The 20,673-nt window shown below is 40.3% G+C and overlaps 1 protein-coding gene across 1 annotated transcript in view; it reads right to left on the bottom strand.

Moving 5' to 3' along the window:
• Nucleotides 1-2,350: 2,350 nt before the first annotated feature.
• The window catches only part of LOC124804878 (cobalamin trafficking protein CblD), a 52,289-nt gene continuing 33,966 nt past the window's right edge, over nt 2,351-20,673 (bottom strand). The window contains exon 6 of the mRNA XM_047265243.1: nt 2,351-3,032. Within this exon, the coding sequence (XP_047121199.1) occupies nt 2,965-3,032 (68 nt within the window). The 3' untranslated portion in view covers nt 2,351-2,964. The remainder of the gene's footprint in view (nt 3,033-20,673) is intronic.

Here is a 20,673-nt window from a genome sequence, read left to right as displayed (position 1 = left end):
AATTGTAACCATCTTCCATGTGTGATACCACAAGGTATCAGGGTGCAGCTAGGAGAGGCGTCAATTCTTTCATCTCAACCCATTTATGTTTTTGAGAAGATTAACTCATCACGGAGAAGTCACCCACGATTGCCAGCGTTGCCGATAGCGCACTCGCTCCTGCCGGGGACCCCCTCAGGCGGGCTCTCTGCCTTAGGTGATTGTCCACACCTCAGGTCACACCTCCCGGACTCCAAACAGAGGGACCAGTTGGCATAGAGGAAGGTAACAGCTCAGGCAATCACCCCTCCCTGAGGCTGGCATTTACCAGGGGGGATGTACAACCTCTACTTGTCAATCCGGGCTGCAAATTATGTGCCAAATGCATGGGCCGGCCTTTAGGAATGCATAGGGAGGAAGAAGAAGAAAAGGAAAAGGAAAGGCCTCAAATGTCAAAGTGGAGGAAGGGTAAGAAAAGGAAGGACAGGGAAAGAAAGGTGGGTGGACAGGATGAATTCATACAGAGTTTACCAAGAACTTTGGTTTCCCGAAGAAGGTATGTAACTTGGTCCCCAACAGAGCAGGAGATAGATGTGCACCATGGAAAGGGAAGTAGTGCTGCAAAGACTGGGGGCCCATGGTAGCCAGGCATGTACTTGCCAAGAAATGATGAGCCCCCTGGGACGGGGGAGGGGGGGGGGGGGGGGGGGTGGGTTTGGTTAATGCCTGGAGGACTTTACCGGCCATCATGTGTATTGCCTACAGTGAAGTATGGAGGATGTGGTGTTAACAGTCTGGGGGTGTTTTTTGTAGTTGGGATTTTGTTATTTTATTTTGCTTAATAAAATGCTAAATGCAGAAGAATACAAACATAATGTACAGTATTGTGTAAGGCGCACAGTAGAGTAACTGTTCAAAGATGATGACGTCTCAGCTGACAATGCACCCTGTCATAAAGCAGCATCTATGAGGCAATGGTTTGTGGACAATAACATTCCTGGCCTGCCTGGAGTCCCAACCAGAACTCAAGGAAACACCTTTTGGATGAATTAGAAAGCCAACTTCGCTCCAGACCCCAGCATCCAACACAACTCCCATATCTGGTTCTAGCCCTTGAGGAATGAAGGGATGCCATTCCTCCTGACATCTCACTGAAAGTGTCCCCACCAGAGTTCAAGCCATCATACATGTGGAGGGTGGACACATCCCGTATCAATGTTCGCTAACAATTGTCTTGATACTTCTGATCTGACAGCGTAAATGTACCCTATTTCCGAGCACTATAAATACACGTTTGTCAAATACTGAGTGCTAGCAATTTATGTCTTGTAGGAGATCTGACACGCTCCAAAGAGGTGAGTGTTTCTTCAGGTTCATCTCTTGGGAGCTGAACAACTGAAAAGTCACCACAATTCATCACAACTTTGTGTCTTTTAGGCCATCCTCAAGACATACTGAACAAAAAACAGCTGGCTCTTTCACCATCTCAGGAGTGTGCTACCTTTGCAAAAATTGCTAAAATTTACCAGACTTCCTTCATCACCACCAACATTAGCTTTATCCAGTACAAAGAAATCACTTTCACTGGGATTATTTAAAACCCCAATAATGCCAACAAACCTTTATTGAAATTATACATTCTTGACATCATTCAAGTGTGGCAGTGATCTACAGTTATGTGAAATATGGAAGTAAAAACTTCTACAGCCAAGATCGCTAATTGCAGTTTTATTTTTGATGACTCATTCCAGCAAATCCAAGTTGCCATCGTTGGATATTTTGCGTAAGATCTGATGTTGCAACTTAGATTTGCCAAAACTAGTCATTAAAAATAAAATTGCAATCAGTGATCTTGGCTGTTGAAGTTCTTATTCCTACATTTCATCTTCTGAAATTTAAATAAAATACCTCAATGTCATAGAGGCACATATTCATGAACATAACAGTAAATGCGCAGTCTTGCACACATGTAACACCATTTCATTCCATGCCTCATGTACAGAACCAAGAAACATTGTCCCTTGGTTCATACTTTGAGAGAAAATATTTAATATGTGCTGATTAAAAACATTATCCTCATAAACAATGGATCTCACAAACTTTGTGTGACATGATGCTAGCTAACATCTGGACTGATGCCCCTAAGAAGCTCCAAACATAGCCAAAGATAAAATTTCCACAGTAGAGCATGGCTTGTACAAATGTGTAACAGTGGGCACAGGCTTATGACTGATCAAATCAATAAAAGCCTGATGTCACGTGTAACAGTATGTCGCTTGAGGTACTAGGGGGCAAAGTAACTGACAACACTGTACAAGCATTCCAAGATTTCTTTTAATGTTTGTATAATAGTTCAGGAGGTGAATCACAGACACAGACAGGTAATAATAAAAATAATAATATTGCAAAAATTGCGATATGTAGTGTACTTCATCATTTAAGGTATGGAAAAAGGGAAGTCACCTTGAGGTAATGGTGCTCCAATGTGAAAGTGGAGAAAATATTTTACAAAAGGGACTTGCAATATTTTTAGGCGAGTTATTCATTCATCAAATTCTGGATAATCGTATTCTTCAAACAATTAACAAAATGCATTCTTATTGCAAAAATATGTATCTTAGTTGAAATTTTCTATACTTGCAGGCCCAGTATGTCACTGTCAATGGCATGAGTCATAAAAATCATATGAAGTGTTTACAAAAACTGCTAGGCACATCCAGAGTAACAGTTCTAGTGCGTAAAATATCAAATGAACTTACACTTACTGCCCGTAAAAGCACTTCTCTTCTAAAATGCCAGTTCTCACTTTGAAATATATATACTGTGAAGCACTGAAATTTCTCTGTATTTGTAGAGTCAAAATTTAACTGATTATGATAAAAAACATACTGATTTTTTTTAATGTCCAAATTCTAGTTTATTTAACAACAAACCTAAAGATACATCACAGACTCAGACAACAAATTTATGTAGGTAATTTATTATCTATGAAAACTGGTTTAAAATCTCTGTCAGCAGATCCGCACTCGAAGGGGCAGTGGTGAATAGGTTTCCTAGAACAAAAAAATTACTTTTAAGAGTGGTTACATGACAGAAATATTATTAAAATAATTTAGCTGCAATTTCAGGAGTCAAAAGAATGTGTGCAACAATCTAAGTGTCACACTTCAATTCAACCACAGGTCTGTTTCAGGATCTCCATGGAAGTATCGCATACGTGAAGACAGATACGAACCAAAGGCTTATTTTGTCATGTGATGGATCTCACAAACCATGTAATTCACTAAATTGCAGGCCCATCTCATTAACATCAATATGCATCAGGGTTTTGGAACATATATTGTGTACAAACATTATGAATTACCTCAAAGAGAATGGTTTATTGACACACAATCAACACAGATTTAGAAAACATTGGTCTTGTGAAACACAACTAGCTCTTTACTCACATGAAGTGCCGAGTGCTATTTACAAGGAATTTCACATTGATTTAGTATTTCTAGAATCCTGGAAGGCTTTTGATACTGTACTGCATAAGCGGATTGTAATGAAATTGCATGCTTATGGAATATCGTCTCAGTTATGCAAATGGATTCATAATTTCCTGTCAGATAAATCACAGTTTGTAGTAATTGGCGGAAAGTCATAGAGTAAAACAGAAGTGATTTCTGGCATTCCCCAAGGTAGTGTTAAAGGCCTTCTGCTGCTCCTTTTCTATGTAAACAATTTAAGAGACAATCTGAGCAGCCATCTCAGGTTGTTTGCAGATGATGCTGTCATTTATCATCTAGTAAACTCATCAGAAGATCAAAACAAATTGTGAAACGATTTAGAAAAGATATCTGTATGGTGCAAAACTTGGCAATTGACTTTCAAGTAATGAAATGTGTGAGGTCATCCACGAGTGCTAAAAGGAATCTGTTAAACTTCAGTCACACGAAACATCAGTCAAATCTAAATGCCATAAATTCAACTAAATACCTAGAAATTACAGTTATGAACAATATCAATTGGAACGAACATGTAGAATATGTTGTGGGGAAGGCAAACCAAAGGCTAGGTTTTGTTGGCAGAACACTTCGAAAATGTAACAGATCTACTAAAGAGACTGCTTACACTACACTTGTCTGTCCTCTTTTGGAGTACTGCTGCACGGTCTGGGATCCCTACCAGAGAGGGTTAATGAAGTACATTGTGAAAATGCAAAGAGGAGAGAGTGTCACTGACAAGAACAGGATTTGGGGTGGACATCTTTAAAACAAATGCGTTTTTCATTGCGGCAGAATCTTCTCACAAAATTTTAATTGTCAACTTTCTCCTCCGAATGTGAAAATATTTTGTTGACGCCGACCTGCATGGTGTGAAAAAAATCATCATAATAAAATAAGGGAAATCGGAGATTGCAAGAAAAGATATAGGTATCCATTTTTTCTGCACTGTTCAAGATTGGCATAATAAGAGAATTACTCTGAAGGTGGTTCGATGAACCCTCTGCCAGACACATAAGTATGATTTGCAGAGTATCCTTCTAGATGAGATCAGAGCTGCCCAGATCTTATGACCAAATTACATACACTAAACTAACACAACAAAAGTTAACAACAATCATATTAAACAGCCTGAGATTGACTGTATGATCTAGACTCTAGTAGGCTACATTCTCAAAAACTGCCTCCGTCACCACAAAGGTGTAATATGTAACATGGGGATGATCAAAAAATAACCTTACAATGAATTTGAAAGGAAAATTATGGAAAAAAGAGGCAATATTCAAATAATGATTGAAATTATTGTGGATGTTAACAGGAGATCATTCTATTGCAGGATGCAACGAAGGTGTTAGTATGCAATGGCAAATTGTGTGTTCACTATCGGACACTCCAATGAGGAAAATATCAAGACCTCTCAATCAATGAGGACATAAGGTAGTAGCCCAGTTATTTCAGGCTAAGACTGTGAGTGGATATAATGTATCTTAACAATGCCCAAGGTCATCACAGCTTGCATAACTCATGGTAAATCAACTATGCCCAATCAAGAAACAATACCGCATAACTTATTGTGAGTCAAAATATTTTTCTCCACCCCATTTCTGGACTGACTTAGCAACAGTAATACCATTTTCAAATAAAAAGGCAGTCTCTGTAGCAGGAATTTATTTTAAAATGTAAATGTAACTTTTCTATGTTTTTCCAGAATACCTCAAAAACCACGGCTTCTAGTGGAAGTGTTTACCAGTACAAAAACTACATTAAATCTCCAACGAAATAGGTCCTATTTCTTTTTTCCTCTAGGACTAATATGTTATCACAATTGATTGAAAAATTGCAGATTATTAAAAATAATGTTTCAACAGTACAAAATCGTAGTTTTTTGTTAAATGAAACGAGTTAAGAATAAATATTAAACGTGTGTACAACAAAGAGTAGACAGTATTCTGCCAGAATTGCTGATAGCTTTGATAGACTCAGCCATGACAAAACTTTTCCAACCGGTAGGCAAGATGTATGAGATAGGCGGAACACCCTTAGACTTCCAGAAGAATGTCGTAATTGCCATTCCAAAAAAAGCAGGTGTTGACACATGTGAACATTATCCAACTGTCATTATACTAAGTCATGGTTGCAAAATAATAATACAAATAATTTAAAGAAGAATGGAAAATCTGGTAGAAGCTGACCTTGGGGAAGATCAATTTGGATTTTGGAGAAATGTAGGAACACATGAGGCATTACTGACCCTACATATTATCTCAAAAGGTGGTTAAGGAAGTCAAATCTTTGTTTATAGCTTTTGTAGACTTAGAGAAAGGTTTTGACAATGTTGTATGGAATACCGTCTTTCAAATTCTGAAGGTAGCAGGGGTAAAATACACAGAGTGAAAGGCTGTTTACAACTTGTTCAGAAACCAGATGGCAGTTATAAGAATTGATGGGCATTGAAGAGAAGCAGTGGTTGAGAAGGGAGTGAGACAGTGTTGTAGCATATCCCCAATGTTGTTGAATCTGTACATTGAACAAGAAGAAAAGGAAACCAAGGAAAAATTTGGAAGAGGAATTAAAGTTCAGGGAAAAGGAATAAAAACCTTGAGCTTTGCCAATGACAAAATTATTCTATCAGAGATGGAAAAGGCCTTGGAAGAGCACCTGAATGGAATGGACATTTTCTTGAAAGGAGGATATAAAATGAATGTCTTGAAAGGAGGATATAAGATGAACATCAACAAAAGCACAAAAAAGATAATGGAATGTAGTCGAATTAAATCAGGTGATGCTAAAGAAATCAGATCAGGAAACAATACACTTAAAGCAGTAGATGAGTTTTGCTATCTGGGCTGCAAAATAACTAATGATGGTCGAAGCAGAGATGATATAAAATGTAGACTGGCAATGGCAAGTAAAGCATTTCTGAAAAAGAGAAATTTGTTAACATAAAACACAGATTAAGTGTTAGGAAGTCTTTTCTGAAAGTATTTGCCTGGAGTGTAGCCATTTACGGAAGTGAAACATCAATGATAAACATAATAAACATAAACGTGTTCCGTAATAGGCTGTAATGCGATTTTTACTTAATCGTGCCATTAGCTTTTTTCGACTACTTGTCAGGCACTTGTTAAACCAGCATGGAAAAGCATTACATGCATGCATAAAATCTAGTGCTTTTCCATGTTGGTTTTACAAGTGCTTGACAGTGACAAGTAGTCAAAATTAGCTAATCACATGATTAAATAAAAATCACATTACCACCCTACTATGGACCATGTTTACGTTTATTAAGGGGCTCAGGAAAGGCTCAAAATCATGAAAAGTTCAATTTTTACTTTTTTGCGTTTTCTGAATCTGCAGACTATTACCTTTTAATAGATATATAATTTATTCAATTCCGAAGACTACAACTATTTTTTGAAATGTGTTCTACATGGGCATGACCCACTGTGGCGCTGTTAAACTGCTGCCAAATGGTGTTATTATTAACGTCCGTGTTCATCAGGTACATTTTAGTGATGTGAGATAAAGTATGTGTTGTGGCTAACCTGTGATGGTTCAATATATATCGCTGGTGTGATTGTCGATTGTTTCATGTTTATTTACTCTGTCGTTATCTCGAAAACATTCGTAATTAATTCTGTTTCTTGAGTCTCTGTTTTGTTGAAGTATAATAATGAGTAAAAGTAAAGTTATTAGAAATCCTCTGAAGGCTTTTAAGAAAAGGAGAAATGTTGGAAAGCCAAAGGTATGTGTTATCACTGTAAACAATAAAGACGATAACCAAGTGAGTGAACCTAACCTCTCAAGTACACCTGCCCATAGCAGTCAAAGTGGGAAAGAAACTACTTCACAGAAGAAGCTTGGTTCAATGAGTGAAAACTATGAATGTTTTATGGGCGAATCGGATGTGAATGAAATATTTGATATGTCGGTTCTCAAAGGAATTTTTTCAAACTGTGTAAGATGTATTCATTGTAGTGAAGTTGGTCTGGAACTCTCCATAATAAAGCACGTAGGACTTGCTAGTGAAATACAACTGAAGTGTGATAAGTGTTCATACATGACCACTTTTTGGAACAGTGTTGCAGTAACTGCAACTGAAGAAAATGGTAGCAAAATCTACGAACACAACAACGAGCGATGCTTGCTTTAGACAAGGAACGCCTTCGGGCTGCAGACAGGGCTGTAAAGAGTCTAGAAATACAAGCAAGAGTAAACAGGAGGAGGAACAAGAGGAAGCTGGAGGAGGAGTTTGCAGAGGATGAAGATAATCCATCCTATGGACCTGGAATGCACTAAAAAGTTAATCCAATCTTTGTCGCTCGATTCCCAAAACTTTTATTTTCTCATACTAATTACATGTTTTCTAAGGATCTTCCAAACATATTTGTTTCAAACTTTCAGTAAATGTTACACAGTACCTTCTGCATAATTTAACACAGCCTTTTTCCAAAAAACTGTATATTTTTGAATATATAAATAAAAAATTGCAAAAAAATGTTGTGAATTTTCATTACAATTGAAAAAAAATCATCTTTAATAACTGAACTAAAATTTTGTAAAATCCCTGTGTTAAGTTGTAGCCCATATTCCAATAAATAATCTGTAAAAAGTTCAACTTCCTACCTCAAATACTTTGTGAGGAAAGATGTAATTTATAAGCGTTATTTTAACATTGCAAGTATAGGGCGTTCCGGAGCCCCTTAAGCATCTGGAGGCTGTGGATCCCCACAAATACAAAATTTTATGGATGATAAATAGTTTAGACATAAACAGAAGTTTTCAAAACATGGTGCTACAGAAGAATGTTGAAGATTAGATGGTCACATCATATAAATGAGGAGTTATTGAATAGAATTGGGGAGACAAGGAATTTGTGGCACAACATCGGCAAAAGGAGGGATTGGCTGATAGGACACATTCTGAGACATAAGGGATCACCAGTTTAGTACTGCAGGGAAGTGTGTGTGTGTGTGTGGGGGGGGGGGGGGGGGGGGGTAAAATCATAGAGGGAGAGCAAGAGATGAATACAGTAAGCAGATTCAGAAGGATGTGGGTAGTATTTGTTATTCGGAGGTTACTGGGTTCACAAAGGATAGAGTAGCATGGAGAGCTGCATCAAACCAGTCTTTGGACTGATAACAACAACACCCATGTCTAAGAGCAGTAGAACTGCATTAAGGCACAATGTGTGCTCTGGGAGTGTAACAAGTTGGAAGGTCAGGGAAGAAGGTTAGAAGCATGAGGGAAGGTAGGCTGCCAAAGTTTGGTCATGCCCTTCCCTCCTTCATAGATCTGCAAAATGAAGAGTATGCGATTCTTCGCTTTCTCTCTACCCCATTGCATCACAAGAAGCAACTACAGGGTATTACATAAAGTTATACCAATACTTCTACAGCTTGAGTTATCGACTTTTGAATCACAAACACTCCAGAGGGAGGGCGGAGGGGGGAGGGGACTATTTTCCACAAAATGTGTTTTTTAACGCTACCTTGAATATAGATATGAATTGCCAGTAATACAAATACAATAAAAGCACATGGAATAAAATCTACATAATTCTCTGCAGAATGTTCTACATGCTGCTGAGGAAACTGATTCTTAGTCATCCTGTATTACAGTCACATCTTTCTTCTTGGGAAGGCAACTTTCACCACCATGATCACTGCTTGCTTTTCAGCTTACAGACACTACATCTCACCAGCATTTTCTGTCCAGTTTTCTTATACACATAGAAAAATTAACTTCACTGAGCTCGTGTTTATATAATGGAGTTATTTTTAGTTTATTAAGTGAATAATACAATAATATTAGAGAAGGAAAGTTGCTACTCACCATATGGTGCAGGCACAACAAAAAGATTCACATAATTATAGCTTTCAATAATTAAGGCCTTTGTCAAAAACACACACACATACATACACACACGAACCCACACACACACACACAAATGCAACACGCACACGTCTGCAGTCTCAGGCAACTGAAACCACGCTGCGAGCAGCAGCACTAGTTCGTGATGGGAATGGCAACTGGGTGGGGGTAATCAGGAGGCTGGGGTGGTAAGGGGGAGGGATAGTATGGTGGGGGTGGCAGGCAATGAAGTGCTGCAGTTTAGTTTAGACAGAGGGCAGGAGAGAAGGTGGGGAGGGGGGAGGGAGGGGGAAGAAGCGGAAAGGAGAGAAATAAAAAGAAATTAAAAGACTGGGTGTGGCTGTGAAATGACTGCTGTGTAGTGCTGGAATGGGAACAAGAAGGGGGCTGGACGGGTGAGCACAGTGACTAACGAAGGTTGAGGCCAAGAGGGTTATGGAAACGTAGGATGTATTGCAGGGAAAGTTCCCACCTGCGCAATTCAGGAAAGCTGGCGTCGGTTGGAAGGATCCGTATGGCACAGGCTGTGAAGCAGTCACTGAAATGAGGGACATCATGTTTGGCAGCGTGTTCAGCTACAGGGTGGTCCACTTGTTTTTTGGCCACAGTTTGTCGTTGGCCATTCATGTGGACAGACAGCTTGTTGGTTGTCATGCCTACATAAAATGCAGCACAGCGGTAACAGCTTAGCTTGTAAATCACATGACTTGTTTCACAGGTAGCCCTGCCTTTGATGGGATAGGTGATGTTAGTGACCGGACTGGAGTAGATGGTGATAGGAGGATGTATGGGACAAGTCTGGCATCTAGGTCTATTACAGGGGTATGAATCATGAAGTACAGGATTGGGAGCAGAGGTTGTGTAAGGATGGACGAGTATATTGTGTAGGTTCGGTGGACAGTGGAATACCACTATAGGAGGGGTGGGAAGGATAGTGGGCAGGACATTTCTCATTTCAGGGCACGACGAGAGGTATACAAAACCCTGGCGGAGAATATAATTCAGTTGCTCCAGTCCTGGATGGTACTGAGTTACGAAGGGACTTTGGGAGGTGGTGGGAGACTGGAAACATAAGGCACGGTAGATTTGTTTTTGTACAAGGTTGGGAGGATAATTACAGTTAGTGAAGGCTTCAGTTACACCCTCTGTATATTCCGAGAGGGAGTGCTCGTCACTGCAGATGCAACCACCACGGGTGGCTAGGCTGTATGGAAGACCAATATTGAACCTTGCCATTCCATCCTGAATTTTCCATTGTTTGATTATTAAGTGAATACATATTTGCAGTTGATGAGAGAGTTTTATGTAAAATACATTCCTATTAACAATGACTGAGAAGTGCTTAAGTTGTAAGTGTGCTGTCAGTGATCTCTGAAGTTCTGGTGGGAACGGAATTGGAGTGGTAAAAGCAGCATCTTGCTGCTGGCTGTTGTTGACAGCATACTGTAAAGCCATGTAACCAAGTTGTAATCACTGGTGGTGAATTAATGAATGACTAGGAAGTTACTGCACTACTCTCACAAGTAATACTGTTACTGACAGACTGTATAAATCTCTTCCACTGAGGTATTGCTGGCACCTGTAGAGTGGGTTGCACTGAGTGGTGCCACTTACCACACATCCACAGCATATCTTGCAGGTGGGTGTCAATATGCCTGACGCAATAGGACTGATCATGTTTAAATCTAGAGCAGTAATCTCTTGTAACACGTTGTTTGACTTGAACTGATATATCTGAAATTTCATAACACCTAAGTGACCTACTTCTGTTATGGAGGGAGCCAAGTTAAGCCTCTGGGCCTCTTCAGATGCTGGGAGGCTGAAGCGAAGCATCTGAGACTCTTAAGCTGTGAAAAGTATTCCGGCCATTGATGGTGGAGACAATGACATTGACATTGTCGGATACATAATGACAGTATATTACACTTGGGGGAAGGCTCATCAGTGTGGTACACAGTTAACAGTTTTGGCTGCTGAGCTTTTTTACATAACAGCCCATTTAACAATTGCAAATAAATACTTAATAAACAGAAAATAACTACGTAATAAACAGAAAATACCTTCACTGTACACACACAAGCTCAGTGAAGGTATTCTGTCTACTCACATGAGAAAACTGGACATGAAATGCCACGGAGGTATTGTCAGTCTGTAAGCTGTAGGGCATGCAGTACTCATGGTGGGGGATGTCACCTTTCGTGGAAAAATTGTACAGCTGCCTAACAGGCTGACTTCTCTTTAGCACTGTAGAACAGTACGCAGAGATTTAAGCAGATTTTGTCCATATCTGTTTCTTGCATTGGTACCATTAGTAATTCATGCCTGTATTCCATGTATAGTTAATACAATTTGTGGAAAATAAACACCCTCTGGCACTTCTGCATACTTCGTTGCAGTGATTCCCAAAGTGAGCTGCAAATGGGTTGGTATAACATTGCGAAACATCCTGTAGTTGCTTTTTGTAACGTATAGTGCAGACCTCTAAAAGAGGGCACTGCATGGCCACAATCTGGCAACCCATCTTCCATCACACTTCTCACCTTCACCCCGTCTTTCCATCCTGTTACATTCCCAGAATGCAATTTATCCCTTAGTAAGGTTTTATGGCACTTAGATGTGGTACACAATTTAATATTTGTTCTTAACATATGTTATTTAACAGTATACATTAATTTTGTACCATTAAAATAATACTTTTAATAATGTGCAATTTTTCCTCCCCTGCAACACAGAAACTATCAGTCCTAGAGAAAAAAGATGAATTGGACCTTTTTAGTAGAAAATTTAATGTAGTATAAGTCTGCACTGGGAAACTTTTTGCCAGAAGCCATGGTTTTGAAGACAGACAGGAAAAATATTAAGAAGTTATCTTTAAACGACCCCCCCCCCCCCCCCCCTTGCCCACACACCCTACTGGTCAAGATTTTTAGTATGTTATTCATTACACTCTCCCCTAATACTATACAAAAATTTGTAAGTACTTGCATATTTTTCCCTGATTTTCATTCATTGACTGAACTAGAGAAATAATTTGTTGCTTGCTTGAAGTAGTGTATGAAAGTGGAAGTTTGTTTCTGAGAGTGACTGACAGCTGCCCGTCACTGCACCAACTATTGATCCTCTGCTAACTCTCTTGGGTTTCATTACCATCTTCTGGCACTGCAACCTGCCTACAGACCACAGCATTGTCTGTAAACAGCCTCACGAAGCTTCCAACATACCAATTATGTGGAATATCATTCCTTCACAGTTAAACAAAATTTGCACCTTTTCCCCCCTTGTTTGACTTCTACAGTTCTCTCATTGCTTCATTTCCACTGTATAGAATAGAAATTCATCAGTACTGCTGTAACACCTAATGCATTGAGTCAATTATGTCAATTTATTGCAATCTGAAATTGAAAAGTCTTTTTCTTAAATGACAATATGAAGGATGTTGGTGGACAAAACTCTGTGTGAAAGAGACTGATTATAATGAAGAGGAGTATCATAGATATGGTGATGATGATGTTTTGATTTGTGAGGCATTCAACTGCACTGTCATCAGAGCCCAGAGAAATTCCAAATCTGCACACAGTCCAATCTGAGCACTTTCACGAACGATCATGGATGAGGAGGACAACACAAACATCCAGTCCCTGGGTAAAGAAAAATCCCCAATCAGGCCAGGAGTCGAACCCGGGACCCCGTGATTGAGAGGTAGCAACGATGGCCACTAGACCACGAGCTGTGGACAAGTATCATAGAGCTCAAGTAAGAAGAAAAACGCATTCCAGTTTTCACAACCAAAAGCGGTGTGTGTGAACTGATAACTCAATGTGTTCTCTCGGTCTCTGATCACTAGTAAGTTGAAGCAATAATTTATACCTCATTGTCACATGAAGCAATTTAAATTTGCCAGATTTCTTTTATGTTATAAAGTTCTCTCTCTCTCTCTCTCTCTCTCTCTCTCTCTCTCTCTCTCTCTCTCACACACACACACACACACACACACACACACACACAGTGACAGCCAGGCTAGCTTGCCTGTCACACCTGCCCACCTGTCTGCTGTTGCAGTATTTGGGATCTTGTGTGTATACCAACAATGATCCCTTCCAGAGCTCAAGGCTGAGATTCAGCATGTAATTTCAGAACTAGAGGAACAAGTATGCCAAAAAGGTATGGAAAATTTCATCAAAGGAACGACTATTATGTGTACGTCTGCCGAGTTGTGGAGAGCATTTGAGTAATATCAAATTTCATACACCATCACAATACTCGAAAGTTGCAGTCTTTATGAGACTCTCTTTATTTACCAATAAGTAGTTACTTGGATAAATGAAATGATATGGAGAACTCTCAATATATCCATGCTAGAGGTTATCTGATATATAACTGGGTCTCCCTGTTTCAGGCTGAACATAACAGCTAAAACACAAACAGTCTAAACTGACTTCAAGTTTTACACAATTGTCACATTTTGTAAATTTTGGGGAAGTTCCTAGCAGTCTACCTGAGATTTTTAGGGAAAAATCATGTTATAGAGAATTTTGTGTGTCTTTTTATTGTGCAATGCTATCGACACGCTAGTTTAATTCCAGTTTAAAGTACAGCATATTTTGAGTTTGCTTAGTTCGCAGTTTATGTGAACCGATGAAAAATTGTGTAAATGTGTTGCTGCAGTCCATGGTTGCTGAGCCACTGCTGATTTTAAAATGAGAAAACCAGTATCCCCATTGACATGGGGGCAGGCCCAATAGCTGTGCAACAGCAGCCACCGGTGGATGTTTCCAAGCCTAATAAGGGTTTCTTTACACAGGATCCCATGCCTGATGAAACATTTCTTTGTGTCAGAGGACAAAGTTAGAAGACATCTCTTTTAGGACCCTAAGTTATGTTTCTTTTTCCTTCAAGCTACTTGAAGTTTTTACTGGTTTCATTAATATGCGGTAGAATATCACGAGGAAAACTATACAGCCAACCAGACAATGCCACTGAGGGTGCTGGAATAACAGCAATAATTTTCTACTATGGAATCCAGGACTTGTCACCTCTTGATAGCCAACAAAATGAATTTGCTGGCCCGTGTGGGTGCACAAACCTTATTAAAGCATCTTTCTGCCCAGGGGAAGTATCACAGAAGTTGGAGTTCATCACGGAACACATGTTACATTAGCACAGGGTTTATGGATTCTTATGTCTACCAGATCTGTTCAAAATATTCTGGAATATTCATAATTTCGTGCCAATGGTGTGTTGAACCGAAATGGGGTTAGCATCCTGCACAAGCCTGTGTAAGATGTGTAACTGTCGGAAATTTCACTGATGTATGTCTCTTAGTTATTGTTCAGTGCTGTATTAAGTAGAATGTTGTGTTGCACAGTTTGCGAATTTCGAGATGAAAGAGTTAGAGGAGCAAAGCGCCTGCATTAAATTTTGCATAAAACTCAATAAAATCTTTACAGACACATGCAAAATGATGCAGGAAGCCTATGGTGATGAGTGCTTAAGCTGTACTTGGTGTGACAAATGATTCACACAGTTTAAAAATGGACAGACAGAGATGACCCTCATTCAGGACGCCCTTCAATGTTTACCAACGATACTCATTCCAGAAGCATCAATGAAACTGCGCATGCCAAACGAAGACTGAATGTCTGAGAGATTGCACAAGAATGTAACATTTCAGTTGGATCATGTCATGAAATCCTGACACAGCATCTTGGGATGCATCGTGTTACTGCCAAGTTCGTCCCACAACTCATGGGTCAAGACGAGAAAGACCTTCGCCTCGCAATTTGTGAAGAACTTTTGGATTGTGAAAATGAGAAAGAGATGTTCCTTAAGAGACTCATAGCTGGTGATGAGATGTGGGTCTACAGTTATGTTGTTGAGACCAAGGTTCAACCTGCAGTGGCTGCGATAAAATGTGAGAGCGGCCTGAAATGTGGCTCTTGCGTCACGATAACGCACTCGCACATTCAACCCTGTTGGTGCACGGCTATTGCACAAAAAACAAAATCACTGTGCTGCCTCATCCTCTGTACTCTCCAGACCTGGCTCCTGTGGACTTACTTTTATTTCCAACATTGAAAATCCCATTGCAAGGATGAAGATTTGCAATGAAAGATGAGATAAAAGAAAATTTGCAGATGGCACTTCACGTGATCCAGCAAGAGGCATACCGAGACTTCTTCTAGAAGTGGAAACGGCATTGGGAATGATGTATCAATTGTGGAGGAGACTATTTCACAGGAGGCGTAGAAAAAATTTTGTGGACTAAGGTCTGGAATTTTTTGAACATACCTAGTATGCTGAACACCATTGTCAAAAACAAAGAATCTATTTTGGAAAGTACAAGTAACAGTGAACCAAAGTCAATAAAGATGACACATATCAACAATACGAAAATGATAGATTGCTACTCAACATACAGAGGAGATGCTGAGTCATAGAAAAGTGCAACAAAAAGATTGTTGCGCATTTCTGTTTTTGGCCAAAAGGTCTTCTTCTAAAGTAGGGGGGGCTGGGGGTGGGAAACATCCACACAATTACACCTCACACGCATGACAACTGTCTCTGGCTGCTGTGCTGTGCTCAGAATTAGTCATAACTGTGCACCTGATTTGAGCAACAATGGTGGTGGTGGGGAGGGGGAGTAAGGAGGCGGCATGGGGTGGTGGGGGGATAGCAGAGTGGGGTGTGGAAGGTGTAGTGCTGCTTGTGGGAGTCTGCATGGACATGGTGAGGACAGGGTAATGCTGCTGCTAGGTGCAATAGGGAGGGTCTGTCTTATTTTTTTTTTAATTTTTACTTTTATTTTATTTTATTTTATTTTTTTTTTTTTTGGGGGGGGGGGGGGGGGGGAGAGACAGAGAGGGAGAGTAACAGAGAAGGAGAAAAGGAATTGTGGGTGCTATGATGGAATACAATATTGTGCTGTGCTGGAGTGGGAGCAGGGTGAGGGATAGGTAAGTGGAGGACAGGGGTTAGTGAAGGTTGAGGCCGGGGAGGTTACAGGAACGTAGGATATATTAAAGGGAGAGTTCCCACATACATGCAATTCAGAGAAGTTGGTGTTGCTAGGAAGAATCTAGATGGCGCAGTCTATGAAGCAGTAACTGAAGTGAAGAATGTTGTGATGGGCAGCATGCTCAGCAACTGGACGGTCCAGCTGTCACCTGGCCACAGTTTGTTAGTGGCCATTCGTTCAGACACACAGCTTGTTCGTTGTCACGTCCTTGTAGAGTGGAGCACAGTGGTCGCAACTTAGCTATAGATGACATGAATGTGCTTTGATAGGATAGGTGATGCCTGAGACCGGACTGGAGTATGTGGTGGCAGGGGGATGTATAGAACAGATCTTGCATCTAGGTCTCTTGCAGGGATATGAGCCATGAGGCAAGCGGATGGAAAAGGGCACTGCGTAGGTTTGGTGGGCAATGGAATACCACTGAGTGAGTTATTCTAGATACGCTAAGCTGGAAGAAATTATGAAAAGCTGGTTTCAGACAACACAGGCTTCCAACATCCCTCATGAACTGTATGATGTTGCATAAAATGGCTCTGATCAATGCGCTCAAATCAAGAACTTCTCCACATCCAACAAGCAGATCAACAGGTTCAAGAAGCAGTACAATGTAGTGTGCAAAACTGTACAAGACGAAAAAACAGTACAAACAAAAAAATGGTTAGTGAAAAGGTGAGTGGTACATTACAAGAACTTATAAAACCGCCAAAACTGAAACACATCTTTAACATATATTAAACCTATCACTTTCTGAGCACTCTTCCAAACAAGAAACTTGTCTTTTCAGATTGAAAAAAATCTGCTGTATTTGGTGACTTGGTCAAATCCTTCCAGTCATTTCACTGGGTCGTAACCAGTGTTTCCGGAACACACCGAGGGGTGCATCATAAGCAACTGACTTTTTACTGATTTGGAATCCATTTGTCTCTTGAATATATCTTAGGAATGATGTGTTGTTTGTTTTCCAGTTCGAGTCCATGAAGATGATAACTTTTACATTGGCATGGTGTTGTAGATATTTTGAAATAACTGGCATCTCTACCTAACAATGTTATGTCAAAACCACAATGAAGTCCAAATCTGATGGCAGAGCACCAATAAAGTATGACACTAAGAACTGAAAGCACATTTATTACAGACACAAACATACAGCTAGAACAGAACTGAATTCTTGGATGGAAAATGCAGCCATTTATACCAACACCATTACAAACATATTTCAAGAACCTTTCAGAAAAGATGAATACTAAATAACAAATAACTGTTGGTGACCCGGCTTGAACTGGCAACTCTCAGTACACCACGCAGTGACACTAACCAGTACACTACACTACACTACACTACACTACATGCATGACACTTCGCTACAGTATACAGGAGATTGATGTGATGACAGTGCACGAAGTGTTATTGATGGTGGTGATGAAAATGGGTTCCTTCTCTTGCAGATGTAAACTCAGCAGTGAAAACAATAAAAAAAATATGTTTGTGCATCAGAGTTAGATGTCAAAGCTTTATATATATACCAGGAAAGAGGGAAGGAAAGGGAAAGACGAAAGGATGTGGGTTTTAAGGTAGAGGGCAAGGAGTCATCCCAATCCGTCCATATCAAACCCACCAACAAGCAACAGTACCTCCATTTTGAAAGCTGCCACCCATTCCATATCAAACGGTCGCTTCCCTCCAGGTTAGGTCTTCGTGGCAAATGAATCTGCTCCAGTCCTAAATCCCTGAACCATTACACCAATAACCTGAAAACAGCTTTCGCATCCCGCATCTACCCTCCCGGCCTGGTACAGAAGCAAATAGCTAGAGCCACTTCCTCATTCCCTCAAACCCAGAACCTCCCACAGAAGAACCACAAAAGTGCCCCACTTGTGACAGGATACTTTCCAGGACTGGATCAGACTCTGAATGTGGCTCTCCAGCAGGGGTACAACTTCCTCAAATCCTGCCCTGAAATGAAATCCATCCTTCATTAAATCCTCCCCACTCCACCCAGAGCGTCTTTCCGCCATCCACCTAACCTTCGTAACCTCTTGGTTCATCCCTATGAAATCCCCAAACCACTTTCCCTACCCTCTGGCTCCTACCCTTGTAACAGCCCCCGGTGTAAGACCTGTCCCATGCACCCTCCCACCACCACCTACTCCAGTCCTGTAACCTGGAAGTTGTACACGATTAAAGGCAGAGCCACGTGTGAAAGCACCTACGTGATTTATCAACTGACATGCCTGCACTGTGAAGCCTTCTATGTGGGAATGACCAGCAACAAACTGTCCATTCACATGAACGGACACAGGCAGACAGTGTTTGTTGGTAATGAGGATCACACTGTGGCTAAACATGCCTTGGCGCAAGGCTAGCAAATCTTAGCACAGTGTTACACCGTCCAGGTTATCTGGATACTTCCCACTGACACCAAACTATCAGAACTCCGGAGATGGGAACTTGCCCTTCAATATATTCTCTCTTCCTGTTACCCACCAGGCCTCAACCTCCGCTAATTTCAAGTTGCCGCCGCTCGTACGTCACCTGTCATTCAACAACATCTTTGCCTCTGTACTTCCACCTCGACTGACATCTTCGACTGACATCTTTGCCCAAACTCTTTGCATTTACATATGTCTGCCTGTGTCTGTATATGTGAGGATGTGTGTGTGTGTGTGTGTGTGTGTGTGTGTGTGTGTGTGTGTGTGTGTGTGTGTGTGTGTGTGTGTGTGTGTGTACCTGTCCTTTTTCCCCCCTAAGGTAAGTCTTTCCACTCCCGGGATTGAGATGACTCCTTACCCTCTCCCTTAAAACCCACATCCTTTCGTCTTTCCCTCTCCTTCCCTCTTTCCTGATGAAGCAAACGTGGGTTGCGTAAGCTTGAAATTTGCGTGTGTGTTTGTGTGTTTTTTGTTGTGTCTACCTACCAGCGCTTTCTCGTTTGGTAAGTCACAGCATCTTTGTATATGTAACTCACATGGGAAGTATTTTATTTTACTTTTTTTAAATATAACCTACACTAGTTGAAAATGTTAAAATTATTACGTGCATTACTTCAAGATCTAATAAAATCAGTAATTTTTTATATAGAAGGCTGTGGATTGCTGTGTTATAAAGGTTAAATTACATGTTTGTATTGGTAGCACTGTGAAAAACAGTATCATATCGTTTCATAGTATAAAGACACATTGCACATTGAACCAAAAGAGGAAGGCTGACAGACAAAATAATTGATGAAGCTGACAGACAAAATGATTGATGAACTACAGCAGTATTATGGGATGGCCATTAGAAATAGTACTAAGGATTTGTTGAAAATAAAGCAGGCAGTATGGGCTACCTTCTTCCACAGACTGTCAACTGATGAAAAACCAGTGCACCACCTTTGCCCTCCTGGACCTGATTCATGGTGCAATTACTGCAATGTCCAGTACTCAAACAGTTCATATAGTCAATATAATAGAGGAAAACATTCCACGCGGGAAAAATATATTTAAAAAAAAACGATGTGACTTACCATACAAAAGCGCTGGCAGGTCAATAGAAACACTTCCTTTCGTCTTTCCCTCTCCTTCCCTCTTTCCTGATGAGGCAACAGTTTGTTGCGAAAGCTTGAATTTTGTATGTATCTATGTGTCTGTGTTTCTATTGACCTGCCAGCGCTTTCGTATGGTAAGTCACATCGTTTTTAAATATAGTTCATATAGTCATAAACACTGCATCCCAGCAGCAGTCATGGATATCATAAAACCTATTTACAGAGACCTGGAAAATCCTGAATTCGTGAAGAAGTGTCTGTATGGTCAGACTCAATATCCCAATGAGTCGTTCAATAATCTTATAAGGACTTGCTTACCAAAAAATGTTTTTCTTGGAATGAAGACACTAAAGGGGGGGGGGGGGGGGGTTGTGATGCTTTTAATGGTGGCAACATTGGTACAGTGAAAGTGCTACAGCATAAGGGAATTAATCTTGGAGCAAACTGCATCAGAGAACTTGAACGGATGGGCAAGGTTCACATAGATAAAGCAGAGTATACAGCACAGTTGGCCACTAAGGAGTCCAGAAAGAAGAAAATAACAAAAAATTGGAAAAAGATCAAGAGGATGATATACAGTATGGTGCAGGGTGCTTCTGAGTGACTAAAAATAAAAAATTAAGCATATATTAAGTGAGTTAGAGTCTTCTGAAACTTTAGAAGCTGTGCCTGAAAAATTTACATTTTCTGTTGCGTTTTTCCCTAAATCTCAGAAACCACTTTGAGTAGAGTATTTAAATTTTCAGGGAGTAATAACATACATATCTTGAGTCTACTGAACTAAAATAAGA

The sequence above is a fragment of the Schistocerca piceifrons genome, chromosome 7, assembly GCF_021461385.2.
Source record: "Schistocerca piceifrons isolate TAMUIC-IGC-003096 chromosome 7, iqSchPice1.1, whole genome shotgun sequence".
Taxonomy (NCBI): Eukaryota; Metazoa; Arthropoda; class Insecta; order Orthoptera; family Acrididae; genus Schistocerca; species Schistocerca piceifrons.
The sequence above is the reverse complement of the archived record's forward strand: the minus strand, read 5'-3'. Positions and strand labels throughout refer to the sequence as shown.